Source organism: Ranitomeya variabilis, chromosome 5 (genome assembly GCF_051348905.1).
Source record: "Ranitomeya variabilis isolate aRanVar5 chromosome 5, aRanVar5.hap1, whole genome shotgun sequence".
NCBI classification, from domain to species: Eukaryota; Metazoa; Chordata; class Amphibia; order Anura; family Dendrobatidae; genus Ranitomeya; species Ranitomeya variabilis.
In genome coordinates, this window is record NC_135236.1 from 102686345 (window position 1) to 102708547 (window position 22203).

The 22203-nt window shown below is 43.9% G+C and overlaps 1 protein-coding gene and 1 long non-coding RNA gene across 3 annotated transcripts in view; one reads left to right on the forward strand and one right to left on the reverse strand.

Annotated features, from left to right (window-relative positions):
• The window catches only part of GMCL1 (germ cell-less 1, spermatogenesis associated), a 158174-nt gene that overhangs the window by 59307 nt on the left and 76664 nt on the right, over positions 1–22203 (forward strand). For both annotated transcript variants that reach the window (XM_077263077.1, XM_077263078.1), the window contains 2 exons: positions 6462–6559; positions 19185–19297. In XM_077263077.1, coding sequence (XP_077119192.1) covers positions 6462–6559; positions 19185–19297 — 211 coding nt within the window. The remainder of the gene's footprint in view (positions 1–6461; positions 6560–19184; positions 19298–22203) is intronic.
• The window catches only part of LOC143775209 (uncharacterized), a 111672-nt gene that overhangs the window by 8453 nt on the left and 81016 nt on the right, over positions 1–22203 (reverse strand). The window contains exon 2 of the long non-coding RNA XR_013215594.1: positions 18049–18189. This is a non-coding gene — a long non-coding RNA (uncharacterized LOC143775209). The remainder of the gene's footprint in view (positions 1–18048; positions 18190–22203) is intronic.

Genomic DNA, 22203 nt, shown 5'->3' on the forward strand with positions numbered 1-22203 from the left:
AATCCGAGGGTGAATTGGGGGAGCTTCCGCCCGAGGAGGGTTCGGACCTAGACTCTTCAGACGAAGAGTGTGGCCGCCCATATATGTTATCAGAAGACGTGGGGAAGTTGCTAAAACTGGTCAGGTCCACCCTGGGGGTTGAGACGCCAAAAGAAAAGCAAACGATACAGGACTCCATGTTCAGTAATTTGGAAGATAAAAAACGGAAAGTTTTCCCTTTCCACGATAACATATTAAATCTTATCAAAAAAGAATGGAAAAAACGAATAAGAGAATTTCAGTTCCCCAGGCCTTAAAACGTAAATATCCCTTCGATGAGGAAATTTGCGAGAAATGGGAAAAGGCGCCTAAGTTGGACGCGGCTATCGCAAGTACCTCCAGAGGCATAGCACTTCCCTTCGAGGATATGGGGGCCTTAAAAGACCCCCTAGATAAAAAGGCGGATGCCTTTCTAAAATCAGCCTGGGAAGCCTCAGCTTGGGTATTTAAGCCGGGAGTAGCGGCTACCTGCACTGCCCGTGCCATGGTTAAATGGCTGGAGGAACTAAGCGACCAAATAAAAAACAAGTGTCCAAGAGACAGACTTCTAGAAGTCATCCCTCCACTTCAAAATGCAGCGGGATTCCTGGCGGACGCTGCCATTGATTCGGTACGGTTTGCTGCCCGGGCTAGTGCCCTCTCTAACTCAGGAAGAAGAGCGTTATGGTTAAAAAACTGGAATGCTGATTTTCAATCAAAAGTGAAGCTCTGTGCTGTACCCTGTGAGGGGCAATATTTATTCGGCAGGGCTTTAGATGAAATTTTAGAAAAAGCAGCGGACAAGAAGAAACACTTTCCTCCACCTCCCTTCTTTAAACGACGCTGGTATGACAACCGTCGGTCCTTTCGAGGATCAGGTAGAGGCCGAGGCCGCCCAACGGATAGAACCACTCTGAGAACGGTGGTAAAACTGCTGTATCCAGGATGTTATATGGCAGTCATAGACCTTACCGATGCCTATTATCATGTGCCAATCAGCAGAGAGCATCAACAATTCCTACACCTACAATACCAATGTCTCCCCTTTGGGGTATCAGTGGCTCCTCGTATCTTTACGAAAATAATTTCGGAAGTAGCATCCTTCGTAAGGAGAGAAAACATTCTACTAGTGCCCTATTTGGACGATTTCCTCCTTATAGCCAACAATCAAGAAGATTGCATAAAAGCAGTCACGACAGTACGAGAGCTGCTTACCAAACTAGGGTGGATAATAAACTTAAAAAAATCAAGATTGAATCCGGTCCAGGTACAAGAGTTCCTAGGAATACAATTAAATTCAATCAGACAAGTCTGTATCCTTCCAGACAGAAAAGTCGAGGCCATAAGACAACGAGTAAGACAAATACAGATGGCCCAATATGTCTCGGTGAGGGAAGCCATGTCCCTCCTACGTATGCTAACTGCAACAATCCCAGCAGTCCAATGGGCGCAACTTCATTCAAGGGACCTACAGTGGCAGATCCTGTCAGAACAAACAAAAACACCCTACAACCTAAATTGAAAAATCGTATTGTCACAACATGTTCGGGACTCTCTAAGCTGGTGGCTAGATTCCGGAAATCTAAAAAAAGGGGTCCCATGGTCAATCCAGAATCCGGTGGTACTAACCACGGATGCGAGCCCGTTAGGTTGGGGGGCACACCTATCAGATCGGATCCTACAGGGGCTATGGGATCCACAAATGCAATTAGCCTCCTCAAACTTGAAAGAATTAACAGCAGTAAGGCAAGCGATTCTTCAAACGGAGGAGGATGTCAAAGGGAAACATCTGGTAGTGTTGTCCGACAACAGCACAACGGTGTCGTATATAATTCGACAGGGGGGAACCAGATCAAGTCCCCTAATGGAAGAAGCAGGAAGACTATTTCTTTGGGCCGAAAATCACCTTTATCTCTCACAAGTACACACTTGAAGGGGTCGGACAACTTTGTCGCAGATTTTCTGAGTCGTCACATCCTGCACCAAGGCGAGTGGTCGCTGAATCAAAAAATATTTGGAGAAATCTGTGTCATCTGGGGGCTTCCTCAAGTGGATCTTTTTTTCACAAGGCAGAATCGAAAAGTAGAAAGATTCTACTCTCTAAACCCGAAAGAAAACCCGGAAGGAGTAGATGCGTTACTGCACCAATGGAGATTCCAACTAGCCTATGCGTTTCCCCCAATCCCATTAATCCCCACAGTCCTGAAAAAGATCCGAGAAGAGAAATCACGCATAATCTTAATCGCACCCTTCTGGCCAAAGAGAGCTTGGTTCACTTGGCTCAGACGTATGTCCATCTCGGACCCATGGATACTTCCAGAGGTCTCAAATCTTCTGCACCAGGGTCCAGTGACACATCCTCAGGTTCACAGCCTACACCTTACTGCTTGGAACTTGAGAGGGGACTTCTGCTAGCAAAGGGGTTCTCGGATCCGTTGGTTACTACTCTACTGTCCAGTAGAAAGAAGATCACGGCTGATAAATACCAAAGGGTATGGGGAAAATTTTTAGAATTCTCAGGCCGACGGATAACAGATACCGCTCAGAAAGTCCCTATATCAGAAATCCTAGAGTTTCTCCAAAAGGGGCTGGAAAGAGGATTATCTACCAGCACCCTAAAAGTGCAAGTCTCGGCGCTTAGTGCCCTGTTTGACCAAAAATTGGCTGATCACCCCTGGGTGTATAGGTTCATTCGGGCCTCCTTTACAGCCAGACCATTTAAACCTCGTCCAAAGGTCGCTCCCTGGGATTTAAATTTAGTTTTAAATGCCTTGACCTCTTCTCCTTTTGAGCCTCTTTCCTCCATATCGGAAAAAGCGCTAACTTTAAAAACGGTCCTTCTCATTGCCCTTACCTCAGCCAGACGCATTAGTGAGCTTCAGGCTATATCCATAGACCCTCCTTACACTACATTTCTAGAGGACAGGGTAATTATAAAATGTGATCCGGCCTTCTTACCAAAGGTCAACTCGAAATTTCACAGGGACCAGGAGATAGTCTTGCCTTCATTTTGTGCCAATCCAAAATCCCAGGGAGAAGAAACCTTCCATTGCTTGGACGTCAGACGTTGCCTACTTCAATATATAGAAGTGACGAAACCATGGCGACAGTCTTCAGCCCTTTTTGTCTCCTTTCAGGGGGCAAACAGGGGAAAAAAGGCCACAAAATCAACCATTGCACGATGGCTCCGTATGGCTATATCACTTTCCTATTCCTCTTCGGGGCAGGTCCCTCCACCTGGTGTTACGGCCCACTCTACTAGGGCTATTTCCACATCTTGGGCAGAGAGGGCAAATGCGTCTATAGAGCAAATCTGTAATGCAGCAGTATGGTCTTCACCCTCTACTTTCTTCTGCCATTATAGATTAAATCTAGGGCTATCAGATCTTACCTTTGGTAGAAAAGTACTATCTGCCGTTGTCCCACCCTAGAGGTTCTTTCTATTTCTTCCTCTCATGTACCGGTGCTGTCATGGGGAAGGGAAAAAATGATAATTACTTACGGGTAATTTGATTTTCCAGATCCATGACAGCACCGCTCTAGTTCCCTCCCTATCTTGGTGATGGTGTGTGATTCACAAAAAAAAAAAAAAAAATGTTTCTTCTTAAAAAATAAATAAATAAATAATAATAATAATAAAAAAATATATATACAAACAAAAGATGGGGTAATAACCACTTAACATAACAATAGATAAATAGTCTTAGAGCTTGAAAAAATGTATATATGCCTAAAACTAACATAGCGGTTACCTTACATTCTCTGTAAACAAACTGAGGAGAGAGGTGCCGCCCCCATCTTTTATCTCCTATGCAGGTTTCCTGTTCTTGGGGGCGGGACCATCTCTCATGTACCGGTGCTGTCATGGATCTGGAAAATCAAATTACCCGTAAGTAATTATCATTTTTCTGTCCTTTATTTATAATGAGTTCTTAAGGATAAACAGAAGAAAATCCATCTATCTGGCAACCTGATGGCACGGATAACTGTCTGTGTGCTATGAGAAGAAACAAAAAAGCATATCCAGCTTTCACCATCCAATAAAATACAAAAATGCAAAATGATCTGAAAGTGTTGCATTTTTTACACTTGTCTTATTCTTGTTTCTGTGGAATATTCAGTAAAGCCGTTTTTGTATGTTATTGGATCATGGAAGTTGGATTTGCTTTTTTTTGCTGCTTCTTCAGCATAAACCTTGACCAGCAGTAATATTAAAACTACTGAACATGTGAAGCGAATGACTTAGAATGGCTTCTGTCATGGGTGTTGGGTAACAAGCAACAGGAAAAATAGGCAACGGTAAGAATGTGAGTGAGGGCCAAAATAACAGGGCTGGCTCTGATCTAGTGGGGTGTCCAGTGGTTAGTACCTACTAGAGTGATCCAAGGAAAGGTTAGCTGTGAGCTGGCAGTGGGTCCATGGGCACCACCATGCCTGTAGGGAGAGAAGGCTAGCCTGTCTGGTACGATCGCACAGCAGTACAAATTGCTGAATGTTTGTGTTGGCTATGATAGAAGAGCACATGCTGTATGCAGTCTCCTGTTTGTAGGCAGTCGGAGTGCCCTTGCTGCCTCTTGCCCATTGACAAAAGTGCCCACATCGGGGCAAGTGGGAATCAGAAGTGGACCGTAGTGCGTGGGTCAGCTCAGCCTGTTCTGATCAGTGGAAGCAGGATAAACAGCCATCCAGGGGTCTTGGCATTCACTCGGATCTTACTTTTAACCTGGACCACCTACCTAAATATAGTCCAGACCATGTACACCCCTATATGGCAGAGATGTTCCCTTATGGCAGTGCCCTCCTTCAGTGGGATAGGGCCTCCCCCCACACTGCTATAATTGTCCAGGATTGGCTTGATGAGCCGGACAAAAATTATCGTGACGACTTGTCCCCAAGTTTCCCTGATCTCAGTCTGATGGAGCATATGGGGAACGTGCTGGAAAAACAAGTCCGACCCATGGAAGCTGCAGATCACGACTTGCAGGACTTACATTTTCAAATAGAATGATTAGCCCAGAGGGCAAAAGAAACATTTTTCTGATCAGATGTTTTAGAAAGCTTCCTTTGTTCATGCGTACTACTGATGTATGAATTAAAAATTAAAACAACGGTTTATCTTTAAATACCTTGTAAAGGTCCCTGAGTTCTCCCGATTCTGCCTCTTTCCATTTTCTGCTGCGTTGCAGGGATATTCACAGTTGATTTCCTCTGGAGCTCAGTATGTGAAATCTCTGCTTGCAGTCCCACTGGGCATTTCATCAGTCCTCTCTCGGGACATGCACTTTCACTCCTCCACCTCCCAGAAGCTGTCAATCAAGCTCAGCAGTGAGGAGCATAAGTCATTGAGCTTTGATTAGCAGCCATGTTAGGGGTGAAGGTGAACGTCTCAAGGGAAGCCGCTGAGACTGCAAGACTGCCTGGTTGTGATTTGCTGCATCTGGGTGTGAGGGGTGAAAGCGCACATCCCCCAAGGAAAACTTTGAGGAAAAGCTTAGTTGCACTACAGGCAGAGATGTCACATACTGTGCTACAGAAACAACAAATGTGAATATCTCTGCAATGGAGCAACGCAGCGCAAAACAGAAAAGAGCAGCAGAATCTGAGAAGCTCTGGGAATTTTATAAAGCCTTTAACAAACATTTTTGAGCAAGTGACAGGTCTTCTTTAAAGGATTTGTTACTGAGGTTTACATGGTCTACTGGAGACCATGCCCACATGGGTCAGAGCTGGCGTAAGTTGAGGGGAAGAGTGGGAGCTACACAATACTAGGAAGGTGGTTTTAATGTTACAGCTGACTGATGTATGGACTATGAACACCCTGATGTTAATGCTGCACTTGTGCACATTGAAGTTACTTAGGAAATTGTTTTTTGTCCAGCCAAGCTTCCTTCCATTTTACTTGGCTGCTCTGCGAATGCCCACACGAATTGCAGGCATTGTAAAGGTGTCTCGTTTTTTTTTTTTTTTTTTTTTTTTCATTTTGCCCTGCAGCTAAATTCCTGACCTCAACATCTTGCTTCAACAAAGTAAATGATTATTTTGTTGATAAATTGATATTGATCTCTGTAGATGTAGTGTTAGCAGTGAGCAGTAGATGGCACTATTGCTGCGCTGGTGCTTGGGATATAAGAAGGGTCTATGCAAATACAACACTTTTTCACCTCTGCAGTTATCGATGTGAAAAGGAGATATTTATAATGAAAAAAGCTTTTACATTTACGCCTAACTAAAATAGTCAGACGGCAAAGCTTGCGATTAGGATGGGATTTGCAAACCCATAATCGCTGACTTGTCCAATGTAATTTTTTTGTATTTAATTGCTTCCATTCTGCATTACTGATTCTGTCGGAGGACACGATGGACAATCCATTTCTTTGGGATTTGTTGATTTGCTGATATCTGCTGTTTAACATGATATACTTTTTTTTTCTTTCCCTCTGAAGCTCTGCAGGTGGCATTTGGCTCGCTATACAGAGATGATGTCTTGATAAAGCCCAGCCGTGTCATAGCCATTTTAGCATCTGCAAGTATGCTTCAGCTGGTAAGTATTCTGGTATCTCGTGTTCAGTCTGTGCAGGACACATGGGGCTGGGAGTCAATGTAGTTTTGTTTTCTTAAAGTGTAACCAAATATTGGAGCTTTTTGTCTCTTTACAAATGAATGTGAATATGTGTACAGTTGAAACCCGAAGTTTACATACATTATATAAAAAGACACATCAGCAGGTTTTTCTCAATATCTGACACGAAATGAGAAAAAGCCTTTCCCATTTTAGGTCATTTAGGATTACCATAATTATTATTTGCCAAATGCCAAAATAATGAGAGAGAGAATGTTTTAAAGATTTTTTTATTACATACTTTAAAGTCAAAAGTTTACATACGCTAAGATTACTATGCCTTTGGGAACTCTTAAGGCAATGGTAGGAGCTTGGTCTAAGTTGCATTTATCTGTTGTAGGCTGAATTAATCTCATTAAGATGATTCTGATGCCTAAGAAGATACTGTATGTTCTCCATAACTCACCTATCTGGACACCACGTGTAAAATTCAAATTGATTAACTCTTTATTTAAAGGCCTGGTGTGGGGGAGGCTACACCCGCGAATTAGATTGGAGACGCTTCAACGCCCTAAGGACGCGGGAGGCTTGGCTTTACCTAACCCTGAAATATATTTCTTGGCGGCCCAATGTCAGCATTTAAAGGGCTGGGAACATGAGTCGTCTACCAATGTAGCACAACTTTTGATAGAAAGGGTGGTGAAGAGAAGTCCGGTGGTACAGTGTCTGGAAGATGGATCCCTAGGGATACTGGGGAAGAAATACCCAACATTATTTCTAATATATAAAGTTTGGGGGAGAGTTAAACAAATTCGCGGGGTTACTTGTCTGACCAGGTTTTCTCCGCTGTGGTTTAATAATAATCTACCGGAGTTTTTGGTGATGGGACAAATACGAGAATGGCAAGCCAGGGGGATCCGGTATGCCTGTCAGATTTTTAGAGCGACAGGAGTTGAAATCCTTTTCCCAGCTACAGTCGGAATATGGTCTTAGGACATCTGGGGGGTTCCAATATGCACAAGTACAGCATGTGTTTGTGGCCCAGAATGAGGGGGATTGTTTCCAAATTCAAAACGACTTAGTATTAGACTACATCTGTGGAGTGGGGACAACGAGGGGTGCTATTTCATCTTTATATAAGGATCTACTTCACACCTATTAGAATATCTGATTGGCGCGAGGGCTAAATGGGAAAGAGAGCTGGGTCGTTTAGAGGATGAAACGTGGGAGTCTGTATTAGAATGGATACCGAAACTATCACTGAATGAGCCGTATAGGCTCTCCCAGCTTTATATTGTACACAGAGTGTATAGATCCCCGGATGTCCTGTATAGAGCTGGGCTGAGATCTGACTCGGAATGCCCTAGATGTAGGAATGATAGTGCTGGAATGTTTCATGTTATGGTCATGTCCGAGATTGACTGCTTTTTGGTTGGTGGTTGTAAGCCGGATAGAAGGGGCGTACAGATGTGTAATTCCAATAGAACCTTTGGTGTGCGTGCTGGGGTACGTGGAAGAGATAACTGTGGATAACAAGCTGAAAATAGCAATCGCTAGACTACTATACATGGCACGAAAGGTCATAGCCAGAAATTGGATCAGGGAGGAACCTCCCTCGAGGGGAGAATATCTTAAATATGTGAAGCAGGTCATTACCCTGGAATAGGGTGTATATCAGAAAAGAGGGAAGGTGGGCCTGTTCGATAAATTGTGGATGCCCTGGTTGGAACTAGGCTAGGGGAGGCTAAGAGAAGTTAGGCCTGAGGAGGGTTCGCCTATATATTTATGGTGTACTCGTGTACAAATAAAAGCTATTGTATATGGATAACGTATATAATACTACAGGATATGTTAAGAGGAAAGCGTGAGGGGGCGGGATGGGTAAGGGAGGGTTAAGAGTGGGGAAAATGGAACTGTATACCTTAATGTGAAATGTTCTATTGTACTCTTATATTTAATAAAAAAAAACATTTGAGTAAAAAAGATTACTATGCCTTTAAGCATTTCTGGACTTGCCCATATGATGATGTGATGTGTTTGGAAGCTTCTGATAGTTTTTTATTTTGGCAACATCTGAGTTAAATAGAGACACACCTGTGGATGTATTTTAATGCACACCTGAAACACACTGCTTCTTTGTTTAGCATCATGGGAAATTCTCAAGAAATCAGCCAAGATATCAGGAATAGAATTGTGGACTTGCACAAGTCTGGCTCATCCTTGGGAACAATTTCAAGATAACCTGAAGGTGCCTCGTTCATCTGTAAAAACAATTATACGCAACTAAAAACAATTATACGCAAGTACAAACAAGATGAGAATGCCCAGCCATTGTACCACTCAGGAAGGAGACGGGTTCTGTGTGCCAGAAATGAACATGCTTTAGCCCGACATGTGCATATCAACCCAAGGACAAAACCAAAAGACCTTGTGAAGACGATGGTGAAGGCTGGTAAGATTGTGTCAATATCCACAGTGAAACGAGTACTGTATCAACTTGGGCTGAAAGGCCACTCTGCCAGGAAGAAGCCATTACTCCAAAAGAAACATAAAAATGACAGATTAATGTTTGCAAATGCACACAGGAACAAAGACCTTAATTTTTGGAGACAAGTCCCGTGGTCTGATGAAACTAAAATGTAACTTTTTGGACATAATGACCATCCTTCCGTTTGGATTAAAAAGGGAGATGCTTGGAAGTCTAAGAACACCATCCCAACTGTGAAACATGAGGGTGGCAGCATTATGTTGTGGGGTTGTTTTGCTGCAGGAGAGACTGTTGCACTTCACAAAATAGATGGCATCATGATAAAATAAGATTATGTGGCAATACTGAAGCAACATCTCAAAACTTCAGCCAGGAAGTTAAAGCTTGGAAATGGGTCTTCCAAATGAACAATGACCCACTGCATACTGCCAAAATGGTAACAAAGTGGCTTAAGGATAACAAAGTCAATGATTTGGAGTGGCCATAACAAAACCCTGATCTCAATCCTATTGAAAATTTATGGGCAAACCTGGAAAGGCCGGTGCGAGCAAGGCGACCTACAAACCTGCATCAGTTACACCAGTGTTGTCATGAGGAATGGGCCCAAATTCCGACCAACTATTGTGAGAAGCTTGTGGAAGGGTATCCCAAACGTTTAACCCAAGTCATTCAGTTTAAAGGCAATGGTACCAAATACTAATGAAATGTATGTGAACTTTTGACTTTGCTGTAAGTAATAAAAATGCCTTAAAACATTCTCTCTGTCATTATTCTGGCATTTGGCAAATATTAATAATTATGGTGATCCTAATTGACCTTTAGCGGGAAAGGTTTATTTTCCTATCGCCACGACAGCACCCACAACGAGAGAGGGGATCCGCCCACCTTCCGGACAGGAACCTACAGGTTAAAAAGGGGCGGTCCCCCTCGCCCTCCAGTTTGGGTTCCTGTCCGGACGGCGGGAGCCTACCGGTTTTTTCGTTCACTTACCCGGGTCCGCCAAGCCTCTGTGCGGTGTCCAGGTGAGAACGGCAGAGTCGGGGGCCCGGAAGCAGCGTCGGGGGAAGTCCTGTTTCCAGCTTCCCCCCTCGTCTGGCAAGGAGCGGCAGGGCCGAGCGGTCGAGGTGGCGTTCCCGGGGGAAGGCGCGCCGCCCCGGGTCGTCCACGCGCGCGCGACGCTGCGGGAGCAGGTCGGCGCTTATGACCCGGAAGTGATCTAATGACTTCCGGAGGAGGCCGGGAGGAGGAGCGCGGGACCTTTCAAAATAGGCAGCGCTTGGTGAGTGGTGTGCGGCAACATGTCTTCCACAGGAGACGCCGAACACCGACAGTTAGGAGAAGGGAGCAGCAGCAGATCTCGTGGTGGAGATGTGGCACGTGGACAGCAGGACCCTGGCACGCCACGTCTCACCTCACCCCCTCAGAAACCGGTACTCTAAGGGCATCAGCAGTGGTGAGTTTAAAATCTGAACCATTGACTGATGCAACTGTCTTCTATACTATGCGTTGGATCAAAAGAAGAAAGGTGGATACTATAAGAACCCTTCATCTTTCTCAAGACGTAGACGTAATTACAGATAAAACAGATCTACCAGTAGGGGGAAGACTAAGGTTCTTCTCAGCGGAATGGGAAAGGATAACTTGTAGTGCCTGGATAATGGGGGTAGTCGAGTCAGGATTAAAATTAGAATTTTTGAGAACTCCCCCAAATCATTTTGTTGTAACATCGCTGGACACTCCGGCCCAACAACAGGCCTTAGAATTAGAGATTCAACAATTGCTTACAAAGCGAGTTATTGAAGAGGTACCAAAACACCAGGAGAAGACGGGTTTTTATTCTCCTCTATTCTTAATCTCTAAACCTGATGGGTCCTTTAGGACTATCATAAATTTGCGTAAATTGAATAAATATCTTCAGTACCACGCTTTTAAGATGGAATCCATTAAATCAACAACTAAGCTTTTATTTCCTAGGTGCTACATGTCGGTTTTGGATCTAAAAGATGCGTACTACCATCTTCCAGTTCACAGAAATCACCAGCAATTCCTCAGGATGGCAGTATGGGTAAACCATCAGATTAAACATTTCCAATTTTTAGCAATGCCCTTTGGCCTGTCCATGGCTCCTAGAATTTTTACAAAGGTTGTTTCGGAAGTAATGGCCCATATCAGGGAAAAGGAAACCCTTGTAGTGCCCTATCTAGACGATTTTTTAATAGTTGGAAATTCAATTGCTCAGTGTACATCTAGGGTAAATGCCATAATATCATCCTTACAGGAACTCGGATGGATAATCAACTGGGAAAAGTCAAAACTGGAACCCACAAGACGTCAAATGTTCCTAGGAGTTCTTCTAGACTCAGAAAATCAGTCATCCTTCCTACCAGAAGAGAAGAAGCAGAAAATCATTCAAAGAGTCACGGCCGTAAGGAAAGCTCCAAACTTAAGTTTAAGAGACGCAATGTCTCTGCTAGGATCTTTGACTGCATGTATATCGGCGGTGAGATGGGCTCAGGCTCATACCCGAATGCTTCAATACGAAGTTCTTCAAGCAGAAAAAGATCTTCACGGTGCTCTGAGCAGAAGGTTCAGTCTATCAACCGCCACTCTTCACGATCTGAGATGGTGGCTCAATCTAGAACATTTATCAAAAGGAGTTCTCTGGACCATCACTCCGGACAACATAGTTACAACAGATGCCAGTCCCTTCGGTTGGGGAGCCCATATGGGAGACAGTCTAACCCAGGGGCGTTGGTCGACTCAAGAGTCCCAGAATTCCTCAAATCTAAAAGAGCTTGCTGCAGTCAATCAGGCTCTTCTTTGATTACTACCATCCCTGGGGAATTCGCATGTACAAATACAAACAGACAATATGACTGTGGTGGCCTACATCAATCATCAGGGGGGGACAAGATCACGATCCCTGATGATCACTACAGCACAGATATTGTCTCTGGCCGAGAATCACTTACAATCCCTGTCGGCGGTTCATATAAAAGGGGAGCTCAATATAGAGGCGGACTACCTCAGTCGCCATTCCCTTCGTCAGGGAGAGTGGTCCGTAAACCAACACATATTCGATCAAATAGTCAATCTGTGGGGATTACCGATAATAGATTTGTTTGCCACCAGGGAGAACAGGAAGGTCAGGAGGTTCGCATCCTTACACATAGCAGACCAACCATCCATAGTGGATTCCCTTCGTGTCCGTTGGGACTTCCAGCTGGCATACGCCTTTCCCCCTATGTGTCTAATTCCGATAGTTCTCAGGAAGATCCGGGAGGAAAGAGCCAGAGTGATTTTAATCGCCCCCTTCTGGCCCAGGAGGCCTTGGTTTTCTCTCCTCAGGACAATGTCTGTGACCGATCCCTGGGTATTGCCAGTGGTTCCGGAACTCCTTTCTCAGGGTCCATTTCGTCATCCAAATTTGGAGACTTTTCACTTAACGGCTTGTAACTTGAGAGGGAGCTTCTGAAGGAGAGGGGATTCTCTAGTGCTTTAGTAGCTACCCTATTGAAAAGCAGGAAGGAGGTTACTACAAAGATTTATACAAAAATTTGGAAAAAATTCCTTATGTTTTATCAGCAACCATTAGGAGATAATGCTCCAATTTCAGCTATTTTAGAATTTCTTCAGAAAGGCTGGGAATTGGGTTTAGCAGTCAACACTCGTAAGAGTTCATATTTCAGCCTTGGGAGCTCTATATAACAGTGATATAGCTGGTAATAGATGGGTTGCTAGGTTTATTAAGGCATGTCAGCGTTCTAACCCAATCCATATTGCAAGAGTACCCCCTTGGGACCTAAATTTGGTGCTTGAGGCATTGACCGAACCTCCCTTTGAGCCATTAGATTCTATTTCGATAAAAAATGTAACCTTAAAGACAGCCCTACTTTTAGCATTAACGTCTGCCAGGAGGGTCAGTGATATACATGCGTTATCAGTAGATCCTCCCTATCTAATAATTCTCCAGGATAGGATCGTCTTAAAACCTGATCCTGCATACTTGCCGAAAGTAGCAACTAAATTTCATAGAAGTCAGGAGATTTATTTACCATCTTTCTATGAAAATCCAGGTTCAGAAGAGGAGAAAAAATATCATACCCTAGATGTTAAGAGGGCAATATTAGAATACCTGGATAGGACACAAAGCTGGAGACAGAGTAGGGCTCTGTTTATTTCTTTCCAGAATCGGAAAAAGGGTTCTGGTGTCACGAAGAATTCTATCGCTAGATGGATTAGAGAAGCGATATGTCTTGCCTACTCTGCCAGGGGAATAACACCACCAGAAGGCATCAGGGCGCACTCTACTCGGGCCATGGCATCATCCTGGGCGGAGAAGGCAGATGTCCCCATTGAAATGATATGTAAGGCGGCAACTTGGTCATCACCTTCCACCTTTTATAAACACTATCGCCTTGATCTATCTGCTAATTCCAGCTTACAGTTTGGCCGTTCAGTACTTAGTGCTGTGGTCCCTCCCAGTTAATAGTCTTTGAAAGTCTCTCGTTGTGGGTGCTGTCGTGGCGATAGGAAAACCGGTTTTTACGTACCGGTAATAGGATTTTACAGAGTCCACGACAGCACCCATACATTCCCCCCCTGTATTTAGTTACTTATTCCTGCACTCTGTTGGAAGGTGTGCCTTAGAGATCACTCTATAGAGGTGGTGGGATTTAGTAGTGTTTAAGATAATATTGTCATGTACTGATTCATTGGCGGTATCCCTTGTACTCTGGAACACAAACTGGAGGGCGAGGGGGGCCGCCCCTTTTTAACCTGTAGGTTCCTGTCCGGAAGGTGGGCGGATCCCCTCTCTCGTTGTGGGTGCTGTCGTGGACTCTATAAAATCCTATTACCGGTACGTAAAAACCGGTTCTGATTTCATGTCAGATATTGAGAAAAACATGCAGATGTGTCTTATTATATTGTTTATGTAAACTTCTGGTTTCAACTGTATATATAATATATAAATGAAATGTATAGTAGCCTCTCTAATCCATCCCCTGTGTCCTCTCAGTTTCTAACTCAAAGCTCCACTACAGCATTTTTTTCACCTCTAGAGTGGCTCTTTAAATGTAAGGCCCCTGCCCCGGTCATATACTTACCCTCCGGGGTCTTCACAGTTTTTTGGCGCCAGTGCAGTTCATCGGCTCCATCTTGTGACTGGCTGGAACTCAGAAGCTACGTCACAAGTGCTCAATGCAGGTCCATGAGAGCATAAATTAGGCCAGAACGAGGCGCTCATAGACTTGCATTGATTAGTAACCTCCGGCTTACGTCATGAATCATTGGGGCAGCCGGCAGGTCACAAACTGCAGGAGGCAGAGAAAACGCCGGAAGGTGATTATCACAGGGGGCAGGGGACTTAGCATCTCTTCAGAGGTGAAATAAAAAAAAACACGACTAAGTGGTGCTTTAAAGACTTTCTATTGAGTTCACACTTTGCTCTGTGCACTTGCTTAGAGCTGACTGCTGGTGTCTACTTATCTGTGTGATTCTAACCTGTAATCTTCAACCTAGACCCCCACCAGTCTGGAGGGAATATAAATAGTCTCATACTGTTAAATGGGTAAAATTGCAAAGGGCTTGCATAATGAAGCAATTTAGCAATTTTAGGTTATGTCCAGCGTTCGCCGGGCAGGTTAGTAGCGCTATTAACCTGCAGATTAAGCCCATATTTGCAGGTTCATAGCATTTTTTCTGGTGACAGGTCCCATCTAATACGTAGCAGCCTCTTCTTTTTTTTTTTTTTTAAATGATCTTAAAAGCTCTTTAATGAACTGCGTAGGCAATTCCCTCATTAATCCGTCATCCGTTTAGGAGGTAAAATGTCATGACCTAATTCCAGGTGTGGCATTTGCATTTGGAAGCTGTTGCTGTGCACCCACAACATGTGGTCAATGTAGCCCCCAATGGAAGAAAAACAGAACCTTATTGGGCTGAAAAAAATAATAAATCCATCAGAGAGAGAGCAGAAATGTTAGGAGTTGCAAACAGTTTGGTACATTATGCAAAAAAAAAGTGCACTGGTGAGCTTGGGACCTCAAAAAAGCCTGGACGTCCACCGAAGACTACAGTGGTGGATGATCACAGAATCCTTTCCATGATGAAGGAAAAACCCCTTCATAACATCCACCCAGTCGAATAACAGTCTCCGGGAAATAGGTGTTTCAGTATCTAAGTGTACCATAAAGATAAGACTTCATGAGAGCAAGCAGACAGTTCATAAAGTGCAAACCATTACTAAAGGTACCTTCACACGAAGCGACGCTGCAGCGATAGCGACAACGATGCCGATCGCTGCAGCGTCGCTGTTTGATCGCTGGGGAGCTGTCACACAGACGGCTCTCCAGCGACCAACGATGCCGAGGTCCCCGGGTAACCAGGGTAAACATCGGGTTGCTAAGCGCAGGGCCGCGCTTAGTAACCCGATGTTTACCCTGGTTACCAGCGTAAAAGTAAAAAAAACTAACAGTACATACTCACCTGCGCGTCCCCCAGCGTCTGCTTCCTGACACTGACTGAGCTCCGGCCCTAACAGCAGAGCGGTGACGTCACCGCTGTGCTTTCACTTTCACTTTAGGGCCGGCGCTCAGTCAGTGTCAGGAAGCAGACGGCGGGGGATGCGCAGGTGAGTATGTACTGTTTGTTTTTTTTACTTTTACGCTGGTAACCAGGGTAAACATCGGGTTACTAAGCGCGGCCCTGCGCTTGGTAACCCGATGTTTACCCTGGTTACCAGTGTAAAACATCGCTGGTATCGTTGCTTTTGCTTTCAAACACAACGATACACGGCGATCGGACGACCAAATAAAGTTCTGGACTTTATTCAGTGACCAGCGACATCACAGCAGGATCCTGATCGCTGCTGCGTGTCAAACTAAACGATATCGCTAGCGAGGACGCTGCAACGTCACGGATTGCTAGCGATATCGTTACAAAGTCGTTTCGTGTGAAGGTACCTTTAGCCTTAAAAATAGACCAGATTAGACTTTGCCAAATACCATCTAAAGAAGCCAGGCCAGTTCTGGAAAAGCATTCTATGGAAAGATGAAACACAGATCAACCTGTACCAGAATGATGGGAAGATCAAAGTATAGAGAAGGCTTGGAATGATCGAAAAGCACACCACATCCTCTGTAACACATGGTGGAGGCAGTGTGATGGCACAGGCGTGCATGACCTCCAATGACGCTGGGTCACTAGTATTCATTGATGTGACTGAAGACAGAAGCAGCCGGATGATTTCTGAAGTGTACAGGGCTTTAATTTCTGCTCAGATTCAACCAAATGCAGCAAGGTTGAATGGATGTCGCTTCACAGTATAGATGGTCAATGATCCAAAACATATTCCGAAACCAACCAAGGAGATCTTTAAGGCAAAGAAGTAGAATATTCTGCAATGGCCGAGTCAATAACCAGATCTCGACCACATCGAGCAGCATTTCACACACTTAAAGGTAACCTGTCGCCCCCCCTCCGGCTTTTTTAACTAAAAGAGCCACCTTGTGCAGCACTAATGCTGCATTCTGTCAAGGTGGCTCTTGTTTTTGTGCTCCCTTCCAACGCAGCAACATTAATTTTTATAATTTTGGCGCCATACCTTTAGTCTGTCCGGGGGGCACGTCTTTTCCCCCTGACACAACTGCCTCTCAGCCATCAGTCAGCCCCTCCCTACGCCTGGTGTTGCCTCCTCTATCTTCAGTAACTTACCCGGCGCCTGCGCTTTGCTTTGCTTTTTCGGGCATGCGCCGTTTGCGCTGCCCTTCGACTCAAATCATCTGATGGAATTCATCATGCCCGAGATCCCGCCCAGCAGTGTGAATAAATCAGAGCACACTGCGGGGCGGGATCTCGGGTACACGCAGGCGCGAGATGAATTCCATCAGATGATGTGAGTCGAAGGGCAGCGCAGACGGCGCATGCCCGAAAAAGAAAAGCACTGTGCAGGCGCTGGGTACGTTACTGAAGATAGGAGGCGGCTCCCGCCGCATGGAGGGGCTGACTGATGGCTGGGAAACGGTTGTGTCCGGGGAAAAAGACATGCCCCCCAGACAGACTAAACATATGGCGCCAAAATTATAAAAATTAATATTGCTGCGTTGGAAGGGAGCACAAAAAGAAAGCCACCTTGACAGAATGCAGCCTTAGTGCTGCACAAGGTGTCTCTTTTAGTTACAAATGCCTAGGGGGGTGACAGGTTCCCTTTAAGACAAAAGTTAAGGCAGACAAACTGAAGTAAACTGCAGTAAAGGCAAAGCATCACACAAGTAGGAAACCCATGTCCTTGTCTTCCAGACTTCAGGCATTCATCGTCTGCAAAAGATTCTCTGCACAATAGTAAAAATTTTTCTAATTACTTTTGAGCCCCTGAAACGAGGCGGGTTTTTAAAAAAAATAGTTGCAATTCCTAAATGTTTCAAAGGGTAATTAAACCTGAAAGTCTACACTTCAATTACATCTAAGTGGTTTAATTCTAAAGGAAATATAGTGGCCTGCAGAGCTGAAATCGCAAAGGTTCGGTCACCAGCCAAAAATTTCTGGACCTGACTGTATACTATTATTTTTCATGTACAATTCATTTATGAAATAAATAAAAATTAAAATGAGCTACTCCTTAAGTTTGGTGCTGCCATAGCTGTACTAACACAGTATCATTATTAGGTCATTTTTACAGTAAAGGCCATGAGGAGAAAACCCAAGGAAATGGCAGAATTTTTTTTCACCATTTTAGTCAATATGGCTCCCTACTCCCCCATATTTTTCAGTACATTATTTCTACACTACAGTTTTCTTGCAAAATACAAGCCCTGATATGGCTATGCCAATGGAATAATAAAAAGTTATGGCTCTTGATCAAGCAAAAACAATAAAAGAAAAAATTGCAGGGTCTTGAAAATATTAAAAGGTTTCTACATTTCTAAAGGGGGTAACCTAGGCATGATCTCCTTCTTTTCATTATCAAACCGGTCAGCTTTACCATGTCCTCATTCTGTTATTGACCAGATATGTGTCGTGGAGGGGTCTGGCGTCCATGCTGCTTTCTGTTCATTGCCTACAGGTCTGAGATTCTGTCTCCTCGGCTTGTGTATTCCGCGAATAGCGCGTCACTGTGGGGCTCCTATTATAAGAAAATAGGTGGTTTTCATCTAAGGCTTTGTATTGCATATGTGAGCCTTGTAGACAGAGCAAGCGCGAGTCAGAGCCAGCAGGAGGCAGAGCCAAGCCAGCAGGAGGCAGAGCAGATCCTGCTTCTTATGCACAGCAGGAAACGAGGCACAAACCAGTAATGAAGTAAATTGCCCTAGGGCTGTTTCTGTACGTTTTGTTCAGTGTTATATTTTCTCTTGTGGCAGGATGTCCCAAAAGTGACCAAAACAATATTTCAAATGCTCATTTTTATATTTCACATACATGATGACCTGACATTGTAAGTATTGTCTCCAGAATGAGGCGGACACCTTGCGTTTGTAGTACATTCACGTCTGATCACGGTGGAGGTAATTCGTGGGCACAGACGAGCGACTGATGCTTCAGTCTGTACGGAGACCCCCTGTTGACTGTTTTTCTCATCACTTGCAGGCAGTGGCCTGTCCTGTATGCTACTGTATACAGTAGGGAAGGCAATACTGTGGGATGTAATGGGATTGTCACTTTTGTAATACAAGTACACCTAAAGTAGTTGCACTTTACCTGTTTTAGCTTTGCTCCACTTTGATGAAACGACATCTCCTTTTACTCCTTAATTGATTTTTTTTCTTTTTGACTACATAATACATTTTTGGGACCAACTTTTGGTGCCTTGTATCTTCCTCGTTGTGGCAAAGCCTGTCATCCACCAGTGGTTCTTGATCTAGGGCAGTGGTTCCTGGCCAGGTTCCTGCAATGGGGCTCCAGTCCCGACTATATCTTCTGGTAATTAAAAGCTGGACATAGTCTGACCACGAATCAATATTCATTCCAACAATTTCAACAATTTTTGCATTTCTGTCTACATCAGTTTGCGTTTTGGAGTCTGCAGATTGTCAATCATAGTTAATTATGGCTTATGAGGTATATAGGTTATATGTTATCACTCTACTTTATCTTTTCTTTTTTTTTTTTTCCATTTTTAAGGATGGTTTAATTCAGCAGTGTGGGGAGACCATGAAAGAGACCATCAGCGTTCAGACCGCCTGCAGCTATTCCACAGCAGCAGTTGTCTACGGGTTAGACTCTGTGAAGAAAAAGTGAGTTGTCCAACCTAATAATCTTCCATTTGTTAGTTTAGTCACAGTGTGGAAACTTGCTTTAATCAGTGACTATACTGTTCTCATGTGGTCACCTCACCTGGTGCCCTCCATTAACTGCCTCTCCACCGCTCACCAGTCCTCTAAGCCAGCTTCGAAGATGATGGCTGCCGGAGTGGCATGGGGAGTGCAGTGGGACGTTTACACCGCTCCTTCCCTGGCTTTCCTGTGCTGAGGGGTGTGCTTAAAACTTACCGCTGCACGGCCCGTGCAACTGTGGTGTCCATCTTTGAAGCAGGAGGAATGAAGTTGCAAACTAAGTGGAGGGGGAAACCTGAGGCAAGCGTGGGGCACCAGGTAGTGGGACTATACATGAGATGCAAGGTCTCTTTGAAGGGAGTCTTATCAGGACAATTATCTGTTTTAAACTAAGCACATGAGCATGTAGAGCAGCTGGTCCTGAGAAAAATCATATATCTTTTGTCAAAATCTGTGGTTTGCTTAACCAGAAAACTATCTTCTATGTGATATGCTAACCAACGTGGCACATTGTGGGTGGTCTGAGGCACTTCCTCGCCGTCATTCTGCATGCCCCAACAGGCGTGCTATCTGTGCATGCGCAGGATTTTAGTCCAGCGCTGTCAATCAATGGTGAAACATACAACTAGAAGATGCAGGGTTTCTTCTGGCACTGCCAAGTCTGGAGGAAACCATGTGAGTAGCACCCTTCAGCCGCTATTTCTTAGTTTTAGACCACTGATTCTACGACCCTGGTTCTTTTATTTTTCATAGTCAATAATGGTGGTCAGGCAGAATGACTGACTGAGAAGAAGTGCATCAGACTGCCCATATTGCACCCAGCAGCTAGTCACCATGTTAGATTAAAGATAGGAGGTTTTTTTTTTTTTCTTCTTTGGAAAAGCAGACCACAGATTTTCAGAATATTGGTACAGTTCTTATGGCAGACTGCCCTACATGCTGTTCTGCTTAGTTCATATTTATTTATTTTAATCATCTTTTTATTGGTTTTAAAGCAAAATAAGATAATACAAGTACAACATGAGTAAGTACATACCGTGCAGTTGATGCAAACATTTAAATAATCACAAGCAATCCTATCCAAAACCTGAATATATAGTGCACTACTTTGCCTCATAAGAAAGTCATCGTTCTTGTTCGTAGTTCCAGTTTGGAGGTAGGGGTTGTTGACTTCATAACCAGAAACTGTCCAAATCCTTCATCTGCGCGTGAGGAATCTGTGAGGGCTGTTTAAATTTCTGATGCATCAATTCCTCTCAACAGTCACTTATCACAAACCTCTTCCAATTTTACGTGTAATCATTGGTAAGACTATTTGTGTGTACTGTTAACTTTTGAAACATATCAAACATTTATTGAAGAAAGTGAAAGAGCAAAAAAGAACTGGGAAGGAGAAGTAATCTAAGGTCTTACCCAGTAAGGTGGGTGTAAAAAGAAAAAAAATAGGCTAGTCAAAGCAATGCCAGGGTGGAACCTAGAGAAGGCTCCTCACTAAATTGTAAGCATGGAATGGTCATCAGTTCGAATATTTATTCGTGGTCATGTGTGGATAAGCTATCCTTACTCAGTGGAGGCCGGCTTCCCCACCAACTCTATATATTCCTTAGATTTCCTATATAACACCCATGGGGCCCATATTCTACTAAATTTGTCATAGGAGTGATGGGCATAAGCAGCTATCTCTTCAATGTAATAAAATTGGTCAACTTTATGTACCCATTCCGGGATATTTGGGCAATTTTTGGTGCGCCATTTCTGAGAATTTGGCTGCCACTAAGAGAAGTAATAACAGAGTTTTATTCCTGGATCGGATCTGGCTACCAGCCTAGTTGAGGAACATGAGATTTGGTTTCAGGGGTTCAGAAAGCAAGCAACAGCTTAGTGATCATTTTTAGGGTACTCCTCCTGAATGGTTTGATCCTCTTACAAGACCACCATGTGTGCGGGAACTTCCCATTATCCATCCCGCATCTCCAACACGTTGAGGGAATATTAGGAAACCATACATGCTTCCTCTCTGGAGTGTTTATACCACCTTGTGACAATTTTATAAGAGTTTTCTTGAACTCTGACGCATTTGGATGGGCCAAAGAATTTTTATAGATGTGCTCCACCTCCCAATCCTCGAATTTGATTCCTACATTGATATGTAGGCTCGTCTCAAGGGAAGAGAGTCAGTTATGAGATTATGATCTAGTTTAGTTAGTATGCCCCTAGGCAGTCTGATTTGCATTAAAATGCTTCAAAGAATGTTGGTTCCCTAGTAGGAATACCAGCTGATAAGTAAGACTTTATTGCTTTTTTAAGCCTAGTGTAATAAAGGAAATTATCGAGTTATCAGTCAGGACAGCCTGCATTTCCGATAGTGAGGGCAGCGTACTGCCTGCAAAGAGCGTTTCTACTCTGGTTCTAATTATATGAACTAAGTCTGTTGACTTTGTTCCAGTCTGACCAAGATAGAGCCTTGGTTAATCCATGACCCTAGCTAATGGTGATGGGAGTGGCATCAATGTGCTGGAGTGGTTAACCCGTACTGTTCTGCTTAGTTCAGGACAGACTCCCTTTAATTTATTTGTTACCTAAACTGTTCCATGAGAGAAAAATTACCGTTAGGCCACAGTCACACATTCCGTATTTGGTCAGTATTTTACCTCAGTGTTTGGAAGCCAAAACCAGGAAAAGAACAATTGTAGGAAAAGTATAATAGAAACACGTCACCACTTCTGTATTTATCACCCACTCCTAGTTTTTGCTTACAGATACTGAGGTAAAATACTGACCAAATACCGAACGTATGAACGTGGCCTTAAAGAGCTGATCCGCTCTCCTTATTAAGCTGAATGTTCACCTTTGGTCACGTTTACATG